Source organism: Apodemus sylvaticus, chromosome 3, assembly GCF_947179515.1.
Source record: "Apodemus sylvaticus chromosome 3, mApoSyl1.1, whole genome shotgun sequence".
In the NCBI taxonomy this organism is placed as follows: Eukaryota; Metazoa; Chordata; class Mammalia; order Rodentia; family Muridae; genus Apodemus; species Apodemus sylvaticus.
In genome coordinates this window covers 115,777,203-115,800,823 of record NC_067474.1, presented here as the reverse complement: position 1 = coordinate 115,800,823, position 23,621 = coordinate 115,777,203, and the positions used below count along the sequence as shown (strand labels likewise).

The 23,621-nt window shown below is 44.7% G+C and overlaps 1 protein-coding gene and 1 non-coding gene across 2 annotated transcripts in view; one reads left to right on the top strand and one right to left on the bottom strand.

Moving 5' to 3' along the window:
- The window catches only part of Jak1 (Janus kinase 1), a 44,084-nt gene that overhangs the window by 5,793 nt on the left and 14,670 nt on the right, over nt 1–23,621 (top strand). Inside the window, exons 4-10 of the mRNA XM_052176842.1 lie at nt 3,243–3,396; nt 6,211–6,374; nt 8,386–8,725; nt 10,362–10,550; nt 14,199–14,356; nt 16,431–16,554; nt 18,926–19,112. Coding sequence (XP_052032802.1) covers nt 3,243–3,396; nt 6,211–6,374; nt 8,386–8,725; nt 10,362–10,550; nt 14,199–14,356; nt 16,431–16,554; nt 18,926–19,112 — 1,316 coding nt within the window. The remainder of the gene's footprint in view (nt 1–3,242; nt 3,397–6,210; nt 6,375–8,385; nt 8,726–10,361; nt 10,551–14,198; nt 14,357–16,430; nt 16,555–18,925; nt 19,113–23,621) is intronic.
- Nucleotides 1,081–1,187, bottom strand: LOC127681842 (U6 spliceosomal RNA). Its single transcript, XR_007977200.1, has one exon. It is a non-coding gene; the product is annotated as a U6 spliceosomal RNA (small nuclear RNA).

The window sequence follows — 23,621 nt, the reverse complement described above, 5'->3', positions numbered from 1 at the left end:
TCTTGAGGTCTGATTCGTTCCCAGTAGATTTTATACTTAGATCACAGTCCAGTATGACAGCATTTAGCATTTATAAAAGACCCAAGCTTGCCTGACTCAATTCTTGTATTTTTCCAGTGGAAAAGCCGGTAAACTGCACATAGAAAGGAGTTGGTGAAGTTCCACACCTAGTAAACCATCTTGGGAGCAGGCCAGGTACTTGTCGTCATGGCGACATGTGGCATTTAGCTGCTCCCCATTCTGTTAGTTGCCACAAAGTACACAGAGACTTCAGCTCTGTCACCTGGACTTTATACCTGCCGGTGTGCTTTAACAGGATGTTGTTTTGTTACCACGGCCTCTTTGAAGCTGGGACAAGATACCACCCTAAGTGCAGACATTTGTGGTAGAACAGTTTACAGAGAGCTTGAAACCTGGTACTCTGACCGCTGAAGAAGCTGCAGTAAGAAAACAAATCTAGTGACTGTCACAGGGCCATCCCAGCTCTATTTTAGGAAATATTATTGCACTTTAATCATGCCTTTCTGTTTTAATGATATGGGTGGTTATTTATAATGTATGTTAATGTAAGACAGCCATATTCTTTACCTGTTTTCAAGGAAAAAAAAACAGAAGTGAAAATCACCGACTTCCGTAAAATCCTGTAGAAAGTTAAAAACCTCATCAGGTACAGAGTTTAAATGCAAACCTAGAATGTGTAGTTATCTCTAGTGTCTCCCTGGCACTGTCAGTTCTAGATGGCTGATGTGTTGCTCTCTCCTTCCTCCCCATCATTCTGAAAAGGTGTGTGCACTCCACGAACACAGCATTCACTCCCACTCCATTTTACCTGATACTGTATCATTAGGACTTATGCATACAAAGTTCAGTAAGCAGCTTGGTAACTTTTTTAAATAGTAAATTGATACATTTTAGAATTGTATGTTATGTGGGAGTCGGGCAGTAGAGTGCTTGCCAGGGCCTGAGTCTGCATCCCACCCAGCTTCAACATACAAAGCCAGACATGGTGGCATGTTACTTTTTTAGTTTTGCTTTATTAGCATTTAAGAAGTTTTTAATATTGGTAATCATCTTTTATTTTTAAATCTGGAACACTTCACAAAAGTGCGTGTCACGCTTGCACTGGATCCATGCTAACAATCTCTGTATTGTTCTGATTTTAGTATTTGTGCTGACAAAGCAAGCACCACCTTTTTTTCCCCCCAAAACATATTTTGTTAAGTTGCCTAGGCTAGCCTTGAACTTGCAATCTTCCTGCAGAAGCCTTCCAAATATTGGAATTGGAAGCACCACCACTGAACTGGCTTACTAGTTTAAAGGTATTTGGTCCTAGATGGATGTGGAAGGAGTGTGCATAGGTTGGATTGGTTCAGTGAGTACCTGTCCTCAGTGCTTCTCTCAGCAAGCTTGCATGAAACCTGCCATGCTGAACCTAATGCTTGTGGTCCTCACATGGGTTTTATCTACCAAAATTTACCTGGCCTATGTGTTCTTCAGTCAGGGCCCTGGTTGATCCGTTGTAACTGGCCAGGTGGTCACTCCCTTCCTGCTTATGGGAAGAGTGGGCCTCACTGACTCCTTAACGCTGTGCTCTGTTGTTCTTATGAAGAGTACTCTAGGGCCCAGGCCACATAAACATAAACCAGTGAGCACAGTGGTGGATCTTCTTGGGTTCTTCCTATTGGAATCTGATCTCCTAGAACATATATGGACATTAAGGGGTTAGTCTGCCATCTGTTTTGGAGGCCTAATGTAGTTTGTGCACCAGTCTTGTGGTGGTTTCTGCATGCAAGACACCGAAGCCCTTAGTCTCCCAGTTCCTTTCGTGAGCTACAGAGAAGACAGGCTGTTCACAACCACCAAAAGCTACAACAGACTGCTTTTCCCTGTAAAGTAATAGTTCCGTCCTGTCCTGCCCACGTTGGCTGCTACTCCTTGAGTTTGTTCATCATCTGCTGTTTATCCGTGAAGCACGTATTTAGCACCTGCTGTGTGGCTCTGGGGATTTGGTGCTGGGCAAGACAGTTGTGGCCTCTGCTGTCAGGGAACTCTCACTTCGCCCACAGTTTCAAAATGTACCTGTTTGTTTCCTGGCCAATTCAGCCCATCATCTTGTTCTTGCAGAAGCATCTTGCCTCATCCACGTGCCTGTTTGCAGTCTGTGTTCTAGGACTGGGCATGCTCAACCTGTAGCCTCAGGTTGTATGCATCCCAGGATAATTATGAAGGTGGTTCAACACATTTGAAGATGATAATGTTATTTTGCAATAGCAGAAGGTTGGAATTATAGTGTGGCATTTGTTATTCTGGACAACTATTAAATGTTCTTTAAGGGCTCACAGTATCATTAGGTGTCCATGGAATCTGTGTGTTTTCTTTTTAATCCTATTAAACTGAGCTTAAGTCAAGCTGTAAAACGTTACTCTCGACAGATATTTATAGAGATGTGGGGCCTGTGTACAATGCAGTGTAGTTCTGTTTGTGACATGTGTCCCACTTCCTGTTGTTTTGTATTGTGGGGCAGGGAGCTCACAGAGGGCAGAGGCTATGCCCGAAAGCCCTCTGTGTCCTGTGCTGGCTCTGTTGTTGTCAGACTTTAGTAGCAGCTCTTTAGGATGGGAATTGTTCATTGCTTCTTAGTTAAATGGTTGTTTTTCTGTCAACGTACTGGCATATTTAGGAAAGCTCCCCAGATAGAGCCAAGTCTGTCGCCTGAAGACAGCTGGGCCGTAGTGGCTCAGCCACTTAGAACAGCTTAGAACAGCTTGTCTCCCCAACAGGAGACAGGCCAAAGTGGTAGTGAGTCAGGTGTGGAGAGTTAGATCACCTCACCTCAGTGAACTTGAGTTTTTCTCATCTGCACAGAGAAAACAATGAAGTCTGCTTGCAGGTTTTGCTGTTAGGAGTAGATAGCACTGCAGCAGGTGTTGTTTTCACCTAGGAAGGTGTGGTAGGTATTACAGAGGTCAGAAGGGTTGTACTGTGTCCACTGGGACATCACTTTATTATCCCCTGGTCTCAAGGGAGGTGCTGGGTACATTGTGACAGCATACTTGAAAAAGTGAGAAGGGTGAGAAGAGATGTTGGCTCAGGGTGATGAGGGTTGAGGAGGCAAGGCTTGTGTCTTCAGTTTCCTCAGGGCACTTCAGCTTCAGCAAGGGCCACTCTGGATAGACACCTCACCCAGATGAGCAGTCCAGGTTCTCCTCCAGCAGAGTTGACATTATTATACTGTCTTTTAGGTTCTACTTTACCAACTGGCACGGAACCAATGACAACGAACAGTCTGTATGGCGACATTCTCCAAAGAAGCAGAAAAATGGCTATGAGAAGAAAAGGGTCCCAGAAGCAACCCCACTCCTGGATGCCAGTTCACTGGAGTATCTGTTTGCACAGGTAGGGCGCTTGAGCCAGGAGATCTGAAGTTTTTGGGGAGTATGAGGCCTGGTGGCACTCAGAGTTCCTGTGCAGCTGTACGTAGTGGTGCTTTATGGCCTGTTCTTGAATGTTGTTGCCCAGGTGATTGGGACAGGACTGTAACTGGGAAGTCCGTAGACTCCCAAATGTGGATCTTCCATGCCAGTCACTTTTCTTTCCTCTGCTTTCTACCACTTTGCTTGTCAGCTGTATTCTACATGAGAAGGCACAGGGAAGTGAGATAGCAGCCCGGCCCAGAGAGGCTGGAGGTGCCTGGGATTGCATTGCTCCCGGATAGCTAGAATGTTTGATGTGATGCTTCCTGATTTCAATGTCAATTTTCTTTTTTTCTTTTTCTTTTTTCTTTTTTATGATTTATTTTTTTTATTCAATATATTTTTTATTTACATTTCAAATGATTTCCCCTTTCCTGGCTCTCCACTCCCCGAAAGTGCCATAAGCCCTCTTCCCTCCCCCTGTTCCCCCAAACACCCCTTCCCACTTCCCTGTTCTGGTATTTTCCTACACTGCTGCACTGAACCAGGAGCTACTCCTCCGTTCTTCTTGGACATAATTTGATATGTGAACTATGTCTTGGGTATTCCAAGTTTCTAGGCTAATATCCACTTATCAGTAAGTGCATACCATGACTGATCTTTTGAGACTGGGTTACCTCACTTAGTATGATGTTCTCCAGCTCCATCCATTTGCCTAAGAATTTCATGAATTCATTGTTTCTAATGGCTGAATAGTCAATTTTCTATTATACTGTGTATACTGCATTTCAAAATACCATATGGCCCATGTTATTTATAAACCACTTCTTTATTCATATTTTCATCTTCCTTCTCACTTTTCAGATATTCATTATAAATACTGATCTGGCTGAACATGGTGATGTGAACCTGTAATCACAGCATTTTGTAGGCAGAGGCAGAACTATAGGAAAGTTGAGGCCAGCCTGGTCTGTATACACATGTGTACACACACACACATACACACAGACATACACACACACACACAGACATACACACACACATACACACAACAAACACACACTCTTACTTCCAGGACAGCCGTGGTTATAGTGAGACCTTGTCTCAGAAAGACTCTTCTTTAATAGCTTCATATCGATTCATTGATATAACTATTTATTAGGTGTCTGTGTCTTGTTTGCTTTATGCAGTTGTGTTTGCCAAGACAGAGGGTACTTGGATGAAACAGTATGGTTTCTGTGTGTACCTGTTGTATACTGAAGTTAGACAACAAGAAACAGTGGGTTTGTAAATGATGCATAGATAGTGCATAAGAAATCATGAGGGTCAGGCACGGTGTCTCACACCTGTAAAGTACTGCAGTTCCAATACTTCACAGACTCATATTGTGAGTTTGAGGTCAGCCTGGCTACACATTGAAACACTGACTAAAAAAAAAAAAAAAAAAAAAAAAAAAAAAAAAAAAAAAGAGCAGAAAGGGACAGACTTTAGTGCTAGAGCCTGTGGAACGGCTTGAACTGGGAAAACTCACTGAAGAAAGGAGGGGAGTGCACTGCTTCAGGGATGGTTCCACCCTTGCTTTAGAATCTCGCCTTCAGGAGGTCAGTTCTTGAGGTAGTGGTTAGAGTGCTCAGTCAGGTTCTCTCCCTGAGATCTTCCAAGATCTCTGCATCACATTTTCTGTTTCTTGAATACTATTGGTGTAAATTCTTGTTCTTTCTCAAAACTTTTGGAAATGGCCAGTGACCTTGCTTTACCTGAAAGAAAAAACTCCTAGTGTAGACAGAAAGAACTTTAGCTCATCTTGCCCCTAACAAAACAAAGCAAAACAATAATAGGAAACTGAAGTGCAGTCAGGCAAAGTGGCAGGGAGTTCAGCTTCCTCAGAGTGGGAATACCTAGTGAGAGTTGGTGCAGCTGTTGTCATGTTGAGGAAAGGTGCCCTGGAGTCAGGGTCAGACTTTATCTCAGCCCAGCACTCTACGCCTCTCCTCTGTTTGGCTCTCCTTTTTTTTTTTTTTTTTTTTTTTTTTTTTGCAAGCATCTAACTTTAGTGCTTCCTGTTTCTCTTCTTCAGAATTGACCGGATGTCATGCTCAGAGTTAGATTCCTCCCCTAGTAGGACTCTGACAGGGACTAAGGTGAAGTAAAGGAATAGCTAACCCGTCTGGCAGGGAGGTTAGGGGTTGGTGAGTATGAGCCTGCACTGCTCATCTCTGCTCTGAACAAGGCTAGCTGTGGATACTGGTTTTACTATTTTGTTTGTAAAGTCCCCACTGGTCTGTGGAATGCTGTGTTCCTCCCTCCATCTGTGAGGTAGTGTACTCTCATGACATTCTTCTGTACTGGAACTGAATTACACATGTGGAACAAACGAATGGTTTGTGGTGATGATGCACTGTGGAATATAACTCCTTCCCATGTCCCCATAATAGTACATGCTGATGAAGTTAATGCTGTCAGCTCAGTGTCACTTGCTCTGATGTGGTTAAGACCTAATATTCACAGTTGTTTATTTCAAAACCCCATGAAGGGGGGTTGTGAATTTGTGCTCTTCACTAGCACCTTGACAAGTACTCAACAAATACTTACTGAGTGGATGAATGGATGAAATGGTCTAGGGAGAGCATAGTCTTAGCTGCCTCGTGCTCCACTTTTGTGGAAACAACTTTAATCCTGAGACACACTGATTCCTCTCCTTGCTGTATGGCATTTTGGCCAGCCCTTCTCTCAAGGTCAACAGAGTGGCTTTTGACGCTTAGGTGGTGACTCAGTTTTTCTCTTCTCTGCTCCCAAGGGACAGTATGATTTGATCAAATGCCTGGCTCCCATTCGGGAGCCCAAAACAGAGCAAGATGGACATGATATTGAGAACGAGTGCCTGGGGATGGCTGTTCTGGCCATCTCACACTATGCCATGATGAAGAAGATGCAGTTGCCGGAACTTCCCAAAGACATCAGGTACGCCGTCCTGACAGCCCGAGTGCATTGTGGGCATCTGTTACTGACTTGGGACATTGGTTTTGAAGCATGTATTGCTGTGTGTAGTCCAGACTAGCCTCAAACTCATCTTTTTCCTACCTCAAATACTCCCAAGTACTGAAATTAAGGCTCCACCTTACTTCCCTGTAATGTTATTTTACATGCTTCCATATATCTTGTTTGATTGCTGCACTGTTTTTCTGACATCTCTCTGCATGAATCAAATCTTTGAATATTTGTAACACACTTAAAATCATGGCCTGATATGTTTTATGCTAACTAATAATCTCAGAAATGTGAACTAGGGTGACATATCCAGGTAGATGAGTGATCTGCTACCTCCTGTCTTTCCTACAGTGACAAGGCTGGCTGTTGGAACTGCCTTCTTTAATCTGCACTTTGTGGCCTGGGAGCTAGTACTTCTGATATGATGGATGCTCAGTTATTTGATACAGAAAATTGTATTAAAGTGTGGTTTGAAATTAACATTTCGTCTATGTAATGTCAGCCCAACTCTGAAATTGAATCACCCTTCCACCTACCAATGAGCTGTAAAAGTTAACATCAGCTAGGCTTAGTGGCACATGCATTTGGTCCCAGCACTTGGGAGGCAGAGGCAGGGGCAGAGAGGCAGAGAGGCAGAGGCAGGCAGATCTCTTAGTTTGAGGCCAATGTGGTCCACACAGCAAGTTCTATGACAGCAAGGATTACATAATGAGACCTTGTCTCAAATAAAAAATAAAATAAAAAGGACTGATGAGACAATCCCATTTTACAGAGCTTATTCACAAAGGACGCAGCATAATACTAGAGCTCTTGTGTCGTGTGCTTGAGCACCTAGTTATATCCAAAGTGAGGCTCAGCCCCAGGTCCAGTGCTCCAGTATGAGAGGAGAGGTTTTCTGTCTGTATTGTTCATGAGAGTGATATGTACATGTCATGAGGTGATTTTCATTTCTCCTTGTGCTGTCCAGTCCCCAGTCACCCCTCATGCAGGGCCGATTAGATACTTTCTAAGTTGCTGCTTTTGCTCTTTTATGTGACCTTCACTCTGTGTATCTTATTTTTTTTCAGGAGACTTAAGTAAATTGACAACTATTCTGTAATTCTATTATATTACTTTTAAGAGAAAAACTATACTATTTGCTGAAGATTGGACTGAGAATTCACAGTATGCCACAGTATTATTATGGGACTCTTTGGGCCAGTTTACCTTGGCTTGTCCCCAGTGGACCTGCTCCTTCATGGGTATTAGTCATGATCGTTTTCAGACTGCCTCCTCCTTGTTTAGCATGGTCATGTGTTGAGATCTGATTGCTTGAGAGCCTTGGATAAGTAACAAAGCTTAGGGAACTTGTGGATCCCTTAACAAACTGGGATATAGTCCCATGGTAGACATTGTTTTATATTTAACATTTGTGAGTTTTTAATCATTTTCATAAGAAGTTATGTAACTTTATAGAAAAGTATGCAAATAGGTGGGCAGCTTAGAATGTCTTAATCTCAATAGGAGATTAAAGTGCAGCTTGATGCCTTTCAGAGCATTCTAACTTACCCTCAAGCAAGTCCCTATATGATTGAGAAGAGTCTTGAACTCACAATCCTCTTATCTCCAGCTCCAGAATTCTAGGATTACAGATGTGAACCCTATCCTAATGCCCAGTTGTACCAATGCATATGAGTGTTCTACTGTGCACAGAGCACCAAAACGAGCGAGCAAAAATCTAGATGAGTCAGCTTTTCTGTTTGCATTGTGACTCAGATAATCTGACCACACCTGTGAGGGGCTCCAGTTCTGCTGACATCTGTGGAACTTGTGATGCCGTGCACGATATCCATCAGAATTGTGTCTTTCTCTTCATAGTCGTTTACATGTATGGTCCTTTGGTAGTAGATGCTGTTTTCTCATGTGCCTGAACAAAAAGTCATAGAGGCAGATTTCTAATCATTTCTTGCTAACCTATATATATATAAACATTATTTTCTTTTAGCTACAAGCGATATATTCCAGAAACTTTGAATAAATCCATCAGACAGAGGAACCTTCTTACCAGGATGCGAATAAATAATGTTTTCAAGGATTTCTTGAAGGAATTTAACAACAAAACCATCTGTGACAGTAGTGTATCTACACATGACCTGAAGGTGAAATACCTGGCTACCTTGGAAACTTTGACAAAACATTATGGAGCTGAAATATTTGAAACTTCTATGCTACTGATTTCATCAGAAAATGAATTGAGTCGGTGTCATTCAAATGACAGTGGCAATGTTCTCTATGAAGTCATGGTGACAGGAAATCTTGGGATCCAGTGGCGGCAGAAACCAAACGTAAGTGTGGGTGGGTGTCTGATGAAAAAGAAGAGAATATCCAGCAATGTCCCAGGAAGGTGCTGTTGCGCCTTTCAGAGTCACCTGTTTGTGTAACCTCACCCCGTAGCCTACATTTAGTCAGCTCAGCTGGAGGCCACGTATCACTCATCACTCACAACACACTGGCCCAGTTGAGGCAGGAACTGAACCCAGGCAGGCTTTGGCGTCGTGAAATAGATAACAGTCTCTGCGTTATGAAGCTTTATTGGGTGTTTGTTTGTTTTGTTCTGCTTGGTATTGAATCAATAGCCTTGAGCATGCTGCGTGCCCATCCCCCCTTTCACTTATTACAGTGCTGGAATCAAATCTAGGGTCTGACATGTTTAGACAAGTGCTCTGCTGCTGAGACGCATCTGCAGCCCTTTGTCTTTGTCAAATGAGGTAATCACAGGAGTTGAAATCCAAGGAGACATGTTCAAGTCTCAGCTCCACTCCTTGTATTTAAATGGCCTTCGGAGGGTTATTCTACCCAAGTGGGAGCATAGGACTCATCTGTCAAGTGGAGATACAGTTGTCTCTTAGTGCCAGTGAGTCGGGATTCTGTGTAAGTACCAAAATCTGCTGGTGCTCAGGCCTCATAGATAACAATACAGTATTTTTATGCAACCTATCATAGCCTTCTGTATACATTTGTTATCTCTAGGTTATGGTACATAAATAATTACACTATACTATTGGGGAATAATGACAATAATGACAGGTACATAAACAATATCACAGGTCTGACATTTCACTCATTGACTGTAGAATATGTGTACATAAATGTGGTGGACATGAAACCCAAGGAATCAATTGCCTGACTTCAGTTATTATATCTGATTCGTATGCTTGTTGAGAGAGCTAGATGGTGTGTTGACACCAAAACTGGCTGATAATAACTTGACTGAATTACTATAGCTGCATAGTTATTACTGCAACTAATATTAAATGTAAGATTTGTTTTCTCCTCCTGCCATATTCTCATGCTAAAATAACAATTCCAAATTACCAAGTGCTTTCTGCATAGTAATTAACATATAGATAGGCATGTGCCTAATTTCTTGAAGACTGATATTAAAAGTTGATATTTTGTGGCTGGGAAACAGTAGCTCAGAGATGTCAGGAAGTTAATGTGGAGTCTGTCACGCAGAGTTCATTCTAGTCATCTAGATTACTTTGTACAGGTATGTGCTCTTCAGGTGTCAGTTGTTGAGATATGAATTCTTGAAGCCTCATTTCAGCACTAGTATAAAGTCAAAACATGGGTAGCAGGAGGAACTTGGGTTTTGACCATTTGTATTTGGGAAGATGTGCTGTCTGGCTGGGAACGGTCAGTTTGGAGTTGAGCAGGCCTGAGGCTGGTACACAGCGGTTATGTCCCTCCAGCACCAGCCTGCACATTATAAATCATGCACGGTGCTCAGCATGGACTCTTAGAGAGCGAAATCCCAGGATTCTCTGTTTCTAAGCCCATGATTCCCTGCATTCCTCTGACTTCAGGCATGCTGGCTTTCTCTTCTTTGGGCCTTGACCCTGTATGAAATTGCTGGAAGCAATGACCTTCCGCCAAGAGAAAATGAGAAAGCTAACCAGATCCTGACACTTTTGTTATCAGGTTGTTCCTGTTGAAAAGGAAAAAAATAAACTGAAACGGAAAAAACTGGAATATAACAAACACAAGAAGGATGATGAGAGAAACAAACTCCGGGAAGAGTGGAACAATTTTTCCTATTTCCCCGAAATCACCCACATTGTCATAAAGGAGTCTGTGGTCAGCATTAACAAACAGGACAACAAAAACATGGTAAGCCTGCTCAGGAGCTGTCCAGACTGGATGTGCTGCTGAGAGACTCTGTGGCACATGATTTCCAGAGTTTCCTGTTCCCAATTAAAGCTCCTTTGATGGTCCCTTTTAAGCCAGAAGTCTCATTGCCAGACCCTTTCAGTGTCTGCTCCAGAGTTATGCCGGCACATCCCAGGTGCTCGGTTCTGACAGAGGTCCATCTGCTTTAGGGTTTGTTGACTACACAAAGTCATTTCAGTGTCAATATTTAGTTTATAAAAATAAAGCAAATGGTGGGCCAGAGAGATGACCCAGTAGTTAAGAGCAATTGCTGTTCTTTCAGAAGACTCCAGTTTGCAAGCCAGCATACATGTCCTGTGACTCAAAACCATTCGTAGCTCTAGCTCTAGGAAATATGATGCCTTCTGGCCTCTGTGAGCGCTTGCACAGGTATGGCTGGCACATATACATTAAAAAGTGGATAAGAAGAAAAAGAATTAATTCTTTATTTATTGTACCGTGTTGATGTGGTAGTTGGAGGCCTGTCCTGGATAAGAGCCTGTTGTTTGGTGGCCCTACCCTGGCAATGGTACCTTATTTCTTCCCTTCAGTTGCTTCTGCTGATATAATGCCTCCCAGACTCCACCTCCTAGGAAGTCTCTATACCTCTGTGGAGACTCCTAAGAGCGTTGATCTACCATACAACCAGACCCACATTCCCAATCCCAGAAAATACCAGCTGCTCACCTTCTCAGCACACTTGACCAGGAGCAGTAGTGGGGAGGAGAAGGGTCTACAAGGACCAAGGTCCCAGGAAGCCGGGCAGTGCCCTAGGACTCCAGAGCAGAGCTCAGTCCAACACCTGGCCTCTTTATCCTTTAATTTTTTTTTTTTCTGTTCCTTCTGACTTTCTGATGTTTGGGCCACTCTTGTGTATCTTATAGGTTCTTTCCTGAAGTTTATTACCATAGACTGTCTATCCCCGGGCTGTCTCATACTGTTAAGCATAACTTAATCTCTGATTTTTAAAAGGAAAAGATAGAGCCCGCAGAGGTGTGTGTGTCTGCTGAAATGGGTGGGTCTTCTGAGATGAGATGGTGGGAAGCCGCACTGGGCTCATGAGTAGGCCACAGAACAGCCCCATCGGGGTGTCAGGCACACCCAGGGGCTCTAGGACAGCAGAGGGTGTTACCTCACTTTGTCTTTTCTGGTATCACTTGAGGACACAACCTAGACAAGCAGGACAGCTTGGCAGGGAAAGTGGTAGGCCTGCCAAGTAAACATGTTTTTGTCGTGGGAAGTCACCCCTGATAACACGTGTTGAGGCCAGGCTAGTGTGACAGGCATGCTTACAAAGTGAAGGGTGAGCACCAGGGAAATCTTGTTTTGCTTAAAACGAAGTCAGAAAGATAATGCACAGGCCAAGAAGAGCCGAGGGAGGCAGCACAAACACTATCCTGTGGAGAGATTGCCTTTCTGACAACCTTCTAGAAAGCAGTTTGACAGCATATGGCAAAAATCTTGAAAATATTTCTATGGGTTCCATTTAGAAACCCAGGGAACATGTTTTCCGGAAACAATGAGATGGAGACAGTGGCTTATGAAAAAGAGTGTTCATGTCAGGTCTCTGAGTTCAAAGCCAGTCTGGATTACAGAGTAAGTTCCAGGACGGCCAGGGCTACACAGAGAAACTCTGTCTTCAAAAACCAAAAACCAACCAAACAAAAAGGGTTCATTTCAGCAGTATTTGCATATCAAAGTACTACAAACACCTGGGTATAAAATAAAAGGCTGGGAAAATGGTCTCAGTTTACCTGCGTAGTGTGGTGGGATATTGTATAGCCAAACTGTTAAAAAAGAAAGATCTGTAAATAGAATAAAAGCAGACTGTAAATATTGATCTCCAAGCTGACATTGATTTTCTTGGCCGAGTTTTAGGGCAAGTGTTCCACCTTCACGGCTACCTGTTTGTGGAGAGATTGTGAATGCCTTTCATTTTCTTAGTCATTTCCTCTCTTTTCAAACATTAAAACAAATAACTTTATCAGGAAAAAAATGTACTTAAAGTAAAGGGCTGGTGAGGTAGCTCACAGGTGACAAGTATAGACACTTGGCCACCAAGCCTGATGACCTGAGTTCAATTCCCAGGAGCCACATTTATGAAGAAGGAGAGAACTAACTCCAGAAAGTCGTCCTCTGACCTCCACATGTGCACGGTGGCATGCATGCACAATCAATATTAAAAAAATTTAAAAGGTGAAGAGAGAAATAGAATGTTGAGAGATGTTGGTAGGAAAACAGGAAAAGGAGGGAGAAGCGTGTTATTTGGTGGTGAAGAGTCTGGATTGTGAGTCTTTAGAACAGTTTTCAATCTGTGGGTTGAGACCCTTGTGTGGGGTGGTGTCAAGGAATCCTTTCAGAGGGTCACCTAAGACCATCTGCATATAAGATATTTATATTGGGATTCATATCAGTAGCAAAATTATGGTGATGAAGTAGCAACGAAAATAATTTTATGATTGGAGGTCACCACAACATAAGAAACTGTATTAAGGGATCACAGCATTAGGAAGGCTGAGAGCCACTGTTTCAGGAGAACTGGGTGTCATCAGTTTCAGGTGGGGAACCTGAGGCTGCAGAGAGCCACAGGGACTTGTGCTTCATAGTGAGAAAGTGGCAGGATTTGCCTCAGGCTCCCTGGCTGTAGCCCACACTGTCTGCAGTGTTGTTATGGTTTCTAAGAGGTTGCCAACCCCCAAGGAATCTGAGGGAGTTGGGGTGGTGGAGATGGTAGGCCAGTCATCTGGTTATTCACTGTGGGTAGCCTTGTAAGATGACAGCAAAGGAAGAGAAGCAGTAGCTGGGGTTCACATTTTATGGGCAGCCCCATCATGTGCCAGTCATGTCTAGCACCCAGTTAGTGCTGCCATATTGAAGGTCAGAGCCCATACTCACCACTTAGGCCTCTGGTTCTGTCAGGCTACAGTGCTGCAAAGGGAGTAACAGCAAGGAAGGGCACACGGAATACCTGTCTCTTTAAGCTGGAATTTCCTTCACCAATACCAGCATTAAGGTTGTGCCAGGCATTTGCTACTCTTAACAACTTCACAAGTGTCAGCTGTTTTAATTACCATGTTAACTCGGTGGTGGTGGTGGTGGTGGTGGTGGTGGTGGTGGTGGTCATTCCTATTTTACAGAGGCACAGAGGTTAAGTAACCTGTTAAAGATGCACAAATTGTTGGTTAAACAATTTGAAATTGCTAGTAGTTGATCACTTTGACCTATAGAAACAACAAGTTAAATATGTGTGAGGCTAGCAGCAGGTATGGATGCTGCGAACTTGAAGCGGCTGGTTGCAGAGCCTGCCCTTCACACTGTGCCTCTCTCTCCGTATCTCCACCGGCGGGGCAGGCAGTACTTGGCTACTGGTCTTTCATGAAAGCAGGATGCCAGCATGTTGCCAAGTCTCGCCTTGATCTCTGCATCTCTCACACACTTCTCAGGATTCTGCTGTCAGGACCTAAGGTGCTTGTACGCTAGGTGGGGTCTGATTCAGCCCACCACCCCCCTGCTCTAGAGCATTTGAAATTTGCTTTTCAAAGGTATCTGAAGGTAGATGCCAGCCACACCAAAATGGAGTGATGTAACTGGTATGTCTTCTCTCCCCAGGAACTGAAGCTATCTTCTCATGAGGAAGCCTTGTCCTTCGTGTCCCTGGTGGACGGCTACTTCCGGCTCACTGCGGATGCCCACCATTACCTCTGTACTGATGTGGCTCCTCCACTGATCGTCCACAACATACAGAACGGCTGTCATGGTCCAATCTGGTTGGTTCCAGAATACTCTCAATTTTCTTTGGTGTGAAAAGAGCCCAGGTTTTAGAAGTAGAAAGTCCTCTTAGCTCCACATGTGGCCAGTTGTTGAGGGCGGGGTGAGTGGCCATGCACTTGAAGGCCACCTTCTTTGCACAGCATGTTCACTAAGCTTCCCCCAGGCCTTCCAGTCATTTCCTGCCATGACCCTTACAGCATACCCCAGCTACTCCCTTAAGTTGATTTCTGCTTCTTATGAACTAACCCCTTCACTTCTCCATAGCCAACTCCTGCTCTGTCCAATACTGAGCACCTGAAGGGAGAAAGGATGCAGATCTTTAAATCTTAGGAATTGTCTTCCTCTGCATTCCACGTGACTGGCTTTGCTCCCTTCTACCCATCTTGGTTACCTGAGAGACAGATAGCTTGGTGGTGTGTGGTCACTGGCTGAGAGAGCCTCACAGCTTTATTAGCTCATGAAGAATTGCAGAACAAGAAACTGGCCACCATAACTGGTGTTCTGGCTTCAGTTGAGTCTCCAGATATTTGCACGGCCTTTGCTCCATGTCTTGAATACCCTTCCTTTAGGGCAGTGGTTCTCAACCTTCCTAATGCTACAACCTTTAATACACTTTCTCATAAAGTTATTGTTGTTGCTACTTCATAGCTGTAATTTGGCTACTGTTATAAATCATAATGTAAATATTTAATATGAAGAATATCTGATGTGCAACCCCAATGGGTCACAACAGACTGGCTGAGAACTGATGCTCTAGAGTTTCCTCAGCCCTGCTTCCTTCAGGTGTTAGCTGTTGCCTTCTCTGAGAGCTCTTTTCTAATCACCTTATACAAAGTGACAACATTCTGTTGTCCCCTCCCTGTATCTCCTCCCTGGATATTGCATTCTGCTTTGCGAGCTCAGGTGCTCATTACCCTCACACCACCACCATTTAGTTCTGTGTCCATGCGCTTTCTGTTTGACTTCCATCTCTTCCCAGAGAGCAGGGCTATGTCTGCATTGCTTGCTGCTGTGTCGGCATGCACAGCAAAGACATTGAGTGAGTGTGAAGGTCTGTGGGAGGCTGTAACCTACTATTTGGAGTAGGTAGCATTCAAAATTGTATTAAACATTGAAGAGTCAATGTCTAGCCAGCTCTCAAAGAAGGGACAGGGTATGTGTCCTATGAGGAATCAGCATGAGTGAGGGGCGGAGATATCAGTGACCATATGGCACAGGTAGAAAGTACTTAAGTCTCTGTTTTTCTTTTTGTGGGGAGGGAGATTTCCTTTTCAAGACAGGGTTTCTCTGTATAGCCCTGGCTGGCCTGGAACTCATTCTGTAGACCAGGCTGGCCTTGAACTAAGAGATTTTCCTGCCTCTGCCTCACAAGTGCTGGGATTAAAGATGAGTGCCACCAATATCTGTATGTCTCTTTTTCTAAAGTACACTGCCCACACCAGTTCTTTTTCACCAATACGAGCATACTTAGCAGGTACTAGTAACCGTTTAGCTAATGTTCTGTGCCCTTTGGCATCAAGACTCACTGCCTTGGGAAATGCAAAGGAGCATAAGGTGTGTTCTTTTCTAATACTCTTTTCCTCGCTGCCGAGCTGTTTATTCCACTTGTCACCAACTTAGCTCTTAATGTGAGCCCAGTCAGGTGTGGTCATTGAGAACACAGCAGTAAAGGAAGTGGCCCCAACTGCCCTCCTCAGCAGTTAGAGGGAGGGGCTGGAAAGGGCCAAGCATGGGACTCCTCCTGTTAATCCTTAGCAGCTCTTACTCACTAGTATCGGGGTACACTCTTCTGGTAAGATGTGCAGACATGTTTTTGCAGAATCTGTGACAGTCAAGCAGGCCTCTGTGTGTTAAGGGAGCAGTAGGTGAGTTTTTCCCTAGAAATTGGAAACTCTGGGTGTCTCCAGCTCCTTCTGACCACATGCTTCATGCCATGCCAGAGAGGACTTGAGTAGTTGGGGAGCTGACAGGACGCAGCTGGAAGCTTGAGCTAGTGCAGGGAGCTGGGTGTCCCCGGCAGCTCATGCACTCCGGTCTGAGCCTTTGTCCCTTGCCTCCTCCTCTCTACAGCACGGAATATGCCATCAATAAGCTGCGGCAAGAAGGGAGTGAGGAGGGAATGTACGTGCTGAGGTGGAGCTGCACTGACTTTGACAACATCCTTATGACAGTCACCTGCTTTGAAAAGTCGGAGGTCAGTAGGGACACAGGTGTGGGCCAGGGGATACAGCCAACTCGGTATCTGCCACCCATCCCAGGAACTGTGCCAGAAAGGAGCACCCGGGTCTCTGAGGAAGTCTCTGGTCCTCTGGAAAGAATATCCTACCTGATCGGACACTCAGTAGCCAGACTCTATTCTACCTCATGTTTGGTCTTCCCTCCCTCCCTTTCTCCCTCTCCTTTTTCTCTCCTCCCCTCCTTTCTTCCCTCTTTCCTTCTTTCCTTCCTCCTCTTCTCTTCTCTTTTCTCTCAGGAGGACAGTAGCCTCAGAAGGTAGAACGTGACCAGAAAACTGCCTTCCATCAGGCTCATGTGAACTTTAGCTTAATTATCTAGAGTGACATATTTTATAGCCAGTGGCAGAATCCCCAGACCTAGAACTATGTTTGCCTGTGGCATTCTCTGGTGTCACTAATGTCAGACAGCCACCTCACATGGCCTGTGTTCCCCAGCAACAGCTGTGGGCATTTAACATAAATCGCTTGCCCAGGGTTCTTGCACATAAACTTCAGGATTGCTGATTCATGGCCCCTCAAAGGCCTTTGCTATTCGTGCAACTTTTTAGAATGCTTAAGAAGTTTTAGAGAATTTTAGAGGATGGTGAGGGTGGGTGAGGTTTGTCTGTTGTGGGTTGGGCTTTTCTTGTTTCTTTGGTTTGTTTTTTGAGACAGGGTTTCTCTGTGTAGCCCTGGCTGTCCTGAAACTCACCATGTAGACTAGGTTGGTCTGAACTCACAGAGATCAGTGGCCTCTGCCTCCTGAGTGCTAGGGTTGAAGGAATATACCATGTCCAGGGAAGATGGTGAGCTTTATATGTTAGTCTACATGAAATCTACCAGCAATGGTGAGTGAGGCTCACCTGGGCTGGAAAACTGAATTGAAAGAGCCTATAAATGGAGGCAAGGCGTGAGAAACAGGAGACAAGTCTAAGAGAGCCCCAGGGATTGGGCTCTGTCTGTCACCGAGGAAGGAGGAAATCTCATAAGGAACCCAGGGCTGCCAGATGTACTGGGTAAAGTTCCAGGACTGTTCCTGAACAGCCAGACCCCCAGGGCTGCCTTGAGCTGGTGGCTTCCTGTTTTCACTTACTCATCAGTCTTTGGAGGAAGTTTAATAGTACGGAAGTATGAGGTAGCCCCGCCTCCTGAGGTAGAATCAGAGCAACATCCTAGTTGGTCAAGCTGCCTGCGGGGGGGGGGGGGGGGGGGGGGGGGGGGGGGGGGAGGGGGGGGGAACACAGGCACAAAAAGGATTGTTTATTTCATTTTATATACATGCAGTTAATTAGGGGGTGAATGGGTTTGTAGGATGAAGTAACCTCGTGGATACTGATATTTTAAATGCTGGGTCCCAGTTTATACCATAAGGAGATCTTCCTGGTTCTCATTCTTGACATTTTTTTTTCTTTGTATAAAAAGAGCCGTGGAAGAAAGCTGCTTAGACTGGTTTTTGTGGCGCTGGAATTATGGCATGGATGGACAGCCAGCTCCCAGTGTGCTTCTCCCTGGGCTGGTTCACGGTGTGCAAGGTCTTACTTTGAAAGAGTTCTGGGTGAATTTAGCCAGCAATTTTTTATTTCATGCATAGTACTAGTTAATCTTTATAAAGTATTAATGTTTTTTCTTATAAAATTAGCATATATTAATTATACATAATAATGGGCTTTATTATATTTTCTTATATACGAGATCCATATTCACCCCCCCATAATCCTTGCCCCCTCTGTCTTTTTTTTTTTTTAATGACCAACTGAGTTTAATTAGGATTGCTCATAGGAACACAGGATCCATCCTAGCAGCTATACCACTGAAGAAAATGGCTCTTCCTCCCCCAGCAGCTATTTACTGTATTTATATCATCAGGAGGGATGGAAGCCTCCTAATCCCTTCCTCCCCTCCATGATAAAATGTTAACCTGCCCGGTCTTATCGTGATACTCACAACGCTGAGAGTTGAAGAGTGCAAGAGCAGAGGTGTGCGAGGAAAGCTCTCTAACCCCTCACCCCTTCCTCCTCTGTACATTATTTTGGTTCTTCTTTCAGTTAGTTCTGCAAGCCCGAGAGGAGGTGATATAAATACTCATTTAGGGTTCCATTTTCAACAGTTGGTCATTCTAAACCGTGTGAAGTTTTAAAAAAAATTGCAACAATCCTATGACATTTTTTCATCCCTTCATCTTACAGGTCAAAACCCAAGTGTCATTTCTGTGGCTGGCTGTTCTCCGCCTACTGACACGCTGGCGCCTTTTCCTTTCCTGGGCACTGTTTCATTATTGACTTACTGTTTGGTTGGGCTCCCTAATATTACATTGCCCATTCTAAACATGGTTGTTTTTGTGGATGGCAGGTATTGGGTGGCCAGAAGCAGTTCAAGAACTTTCAGATTGAGGTGCAGAAGGGCCGCTACAGCCTGCATGGCTCTGTTGACCACTTTCCCAGCCTGAGAGATCTCATGAACCACCTCAAGAAGCAGATCCTGCGCACGGACAATATAAGCTTTGTGCTGAAACGCTGCTGTCAGCCTAAGCCTCGAGGTTGGTCTCTGTGTCAGAACCAAGCTGTGCCCCTCTGGGTTGTCCTCTGCCACCTGTGATGCTTCCCCCATGTGGGCTAAAGGATGAGTTAAAGAAACTATAGTCCTAAGTGTTTTTCTTTAAGCTCTGTTTCAGGTCTGTCCCCATGTCACAGCTCCTCTTTCTAGTGCCAGTATTGTCTGTATAACAGACATACACCTCTCCTTACCGCCTCAGTGAGATTGCAGAAGAGTCTGCTGAAGACTTATAAGCAGAGATTTCTTTGTTCTTTGAGTAAAGTGGCTTGACAACTCAGTTTGGCTTATATATCAGACAAATGTTCTAGCATAGCTTAGGTGGGAAGACTCCAGGCCCTGTTCTCTGAGAGTGTGTAGTCTAGTGCAGATAATATTACAGATCACTGCTACCACCTCAGTAATTAATGGGTGGTAGATAACATACCCTGCGGTGAAAAGAGAGAGACAGTCAAAATCCCTGAGTCATGAGGCAGATCTTGACCTGAGCATTAGGTGATGAGAGGAGGTGCCAGTTAGGCAAAGGCATGCCCAGCAGAGCTGTGGAGTATGCCCGAACCACTGTGGCAGGCCAGGGCAGGGGCTGCAGGAAGCTTCTAGAGGACCATTGTGAAGTAGAGAAGGAAAGGAGAAATGGAACTGAGAACAGATTTGGGCTTATAGGAGGCCTTGGCTATCATACCAAGGGACTGCAGCCTTCTCCTGCAGTCAGAGGGCCGTATAGAAGGATCAGGAACTAAAACCCTGGCAAGGGGCCAGGGACTCACCTGTTTTTGGTTAAGCTCTGAGAGAGGCATGGCTAATGACCTTGAGGTCAACTCCTTGCTTCAGAATGTGAGTGTGAAAGGATGCTTTGGGGGTTACCTGGCCAAGGGCCTCATCTTAGAATGAAATGAGACTCATGGAAAGTCATGGTAACTTGGGGTCAGGCCTAACTCCAAATGCTGGATCCTCATATATTGGAGGTTTTGTTTCTCTACCCCAACAGGCTGTCTTGCCTTTACTGATCTGTCCTTGGAAGTCTAAGACCTTGAAGAGAAGGCAGCACCCAAGCTCTTGACACTAGCCTTGGAGCAGGCTCTTTGAGACTATGTTGTTCTTGAAGGGAATTACCTTAGAGTCTTCCTAAGGAACAGGTAGAAAATGCCTGGGTGTTCTAGAAGTGCTAGTGATTCAACCCAGGGCCTCAGGCACACAAGTCAAGAGCTTGCCCTTCAGCTGAGCTACACTTGTAGCTCAGGGCTTTGAGTTCCCAGTGTGTGAATTATGTTTTAGTCTCAGCAAAAGGCGAGTTCCTGAATTTGGTGAAAGAGGAAGGCCTTGTGTTCTTGTTGATCAGATAGGGCTACCTGCCAGCCTCAGAGTAACTGCAGCCTTTGTTTTCATGCCAGCCAATGTGCCACAAAGGGCAAAACCACACCTGTCTCTTAGCTATGAGACCTCAGAGCTCCTAGGGCTCTAAAGCCCAATGGTCTTATTTACCCACATGATCTCCCTTCTGGTTTTAAAAGGTCTTCCCTAGGGATCATGGTCCTTGGGAGAAGTAGGTACTGTTTCCTCTGAATTGAGAAGGCTGGTGACTAGGATGTGCTTTCCTTGAAGGGTGCCTGTCCAGAGCTCTGATGTAGCTATCACCTCTAAGAGCATAGATCTGGAAGCCAGTAGCTTTGGAGGAAGAGTGGAGGAAAAGCGTTGAAGACCTCTGTGTGGCTTTCCGGAGGCTCTGCTGAAACAGAGCACTGAGAGTGCCTGTGTCTACTTTTCTCACTTGCTTAAGAACTCTGAAGGTCTTTGTTTCACTCACTGCTTGGCGACTCATGGAGAGCCTATGCACACCGAATCTTGTTCAGGGCTGTCCCATCAGGTGATAGTGTTGGAGTAGCTTCCACTGTAGTAGTACCTGCTATGTTCAAAGTAGTTTAGTGACTATTTTATTGTTTAGTGTATTTTTTTTTATATAGGAAGTTGGTTTCAGGATAGTGACTTGCTCAAGGCTTCACAGTTAACGGCATCAGCAGTGGTGTAGTAGTGACAGTGAGTAATAACCGTGGCTACTGACATCTTAGTGAGTATTTGGTCTGCCAGTTTGAAAGCCTTACAGGTTGTACACCATTTACTTATCAGAATAATTCAGGATGTTTGGCCAAGACACCAAGTGGACAAAGACTGGAGATTTGAACATCATCTCGCCTGAATACACTGATATTTCCTCTCCATTCCACCTACATATGCTTTGCATAGGGATAGGTACTGTGGTCAGGCACCTCTGGGACACAAGGTGTCTGTCATCCGAGGGGAGGGGCGGGAGAGAAAGCTGAGGAGCCCAGTGTGGAGCTTCCTCATGTTAGCTCTCAGAACCTGGAAATTAGAGAAGTGCTAAAATCAGGAACGTGTGACAGACGCAGTGTCATTTCAGGTTGCCCAGTTTCTCTGCACTGCTAACTGTAGGGTTCCCAGAGCTAGACACCCTGATCTAGTTTTCACACTGGAAAATACATCTCTTTATGGAATAAATTAAGTTAGGGAAAAGATAGGCCGCCAGCCAGAAGCACATGACAGACAAGTCAGGCCCAGCACTCAGGCCTACACACCACTGAACATGTGGTCCTCTGGGTCCTCAGCACGCGTGTGTCGGTACCTATCCTCTCTCCTCAGCACGAGTGTGGAGGTACCTATCCTCTAGATCCTCAGCACAGGTGGGCGTGCTGCTGATTCCCACTCAGTTGCTCCTCATAGATGATGTCTGCATTCTGATGCACAAGGCTGGAGCATTCTGGTGGAAGACTAGGATGGCGGTTGATCATGATGGCAGTGACTGCCAGTGGTGGAGCCTTTAGTGCATACTAACTAAAGCTCTCTGAGCATGGTATCATCAGTGTCACTTAGCAACCTGAGGAAGGCACAGCTTTCTTGGTGGTGAAATGGCTCCCCCCTCACAGGTCAAGCGTAGTGCAGGTACCCTGAGACACACAAAGCTAACCAAGTCACGAGCTCCTCTAGACTCATCCTTCTCTCTGATTCCCACATGGTCTGCCACCATCCTCTGTCTGCTCTCATGTCACCAGCCAACTAGCTTCATTTTATTTGATTCCTTTCCCTCCTCAAGATTGCTGTACAGAGATTGATTAATTTGACTTTCCCAGGGAATAGGCTAGAATCAAAAAAGAACTGTGCAAGGAACGGGCTCCAAAAAAGCACCCAGAAGATGCCTGAAGCCAGGTTCTGGTACTTAGATGTGTACCGCAGAAAAGTCAGACTAGAGCTGTTCCTAGGTGCTTTGTGAAGCCTTCCTCTCTGACTTAGCTAGCTCTGTGGTTAGGTTGCTGAGTCTCTTTAAGCCTTTGTTCTGATCTGGAGGACAGATAAGGATGCTGACAATTCCTGTCTTTGTAACTTGGGCACAGGAGTTAACAGTTTCTTGTAGAACTGTACCCAGCAGAGAAAACAAAATATGAATGTAAACAAAAAAAAACCCAGAACATATGAATATAAACAGGAAAAAGCAGATAGCCTTCCTCTAAGAAGATTTGAGGGGCCTTATAGTCATATAACCAATGTGGTAACTATTGCTTAGTAATTTATTTATACTAAGTCTCTGCACGGGTTCTGTGAACTGTGCCTTGGAATTTCTACAGAGTTTGGGAACTTTCTTATCAGAATCCAAGAATTAGAACTTCCATGAGAGACTATTTCTCCCTAACCTCATTGCCATCCAGTATAAGAAAGTGGAACAAGGAGATCATCTGTGAATTGTCACTTCCCCAGTGGTACTGGGCCAGCTAAAGGAAACACACGATGTGTTCAGCGACTATGTCAGGTCTACCTGATTCCCAGAGGATTCTGTACTGTGTTTGAGTTTGGAAGGCAGCTGACAGAGGATAAATTACTTAGAGCCCGTGTAACCCTGGCCTGGCAGACCTGGTCATGCATCACATTTGCTGTTTAACTTAGAAGAGCTTGGTAAATGGCCTACTCCTAAGCTACATGCTTAGAGGTTTAGCTTCATTAGCAAGCTTTCTAGGCCCCTTATTCTAGGTTGCCGTTTCCTTGCATCTGCATCTACCTTGCACTTCCCTTTTTCTCAGGGTTCACTAGCCTCAGAGCATCTGCCTTTGCTTCTTCAGTTCAGCCTGTGCTTCCTACATTTAGCAACATCTTGTTGGGAACTGGGAAATAGAGTGCTTACCTAGCATGTTCAAGGTCCTGGTTTTCATTCCCGCAGAGTAAACACAACACCAGGTAACTTGTTGAGCACTCATTATTCTAGGTCATAGACATCGAGCAGAAAGTGAGACAGACATGGTCCCCAGCTTCTTGAGACTGACTTTTGTCATTTGTTTTGTTTGGTTTTTAGTCTTTTTGAGACAGCCTAAGATATTCTCCAACTCACTCATTGCTCTCAGGGGCTAAGATTATAGGCATATGCCACCACACCTTGCTATTCTTAGATTTGAATGTTTATTTCCCGAAGAATCTTTCCCTCACCTTTGATCCT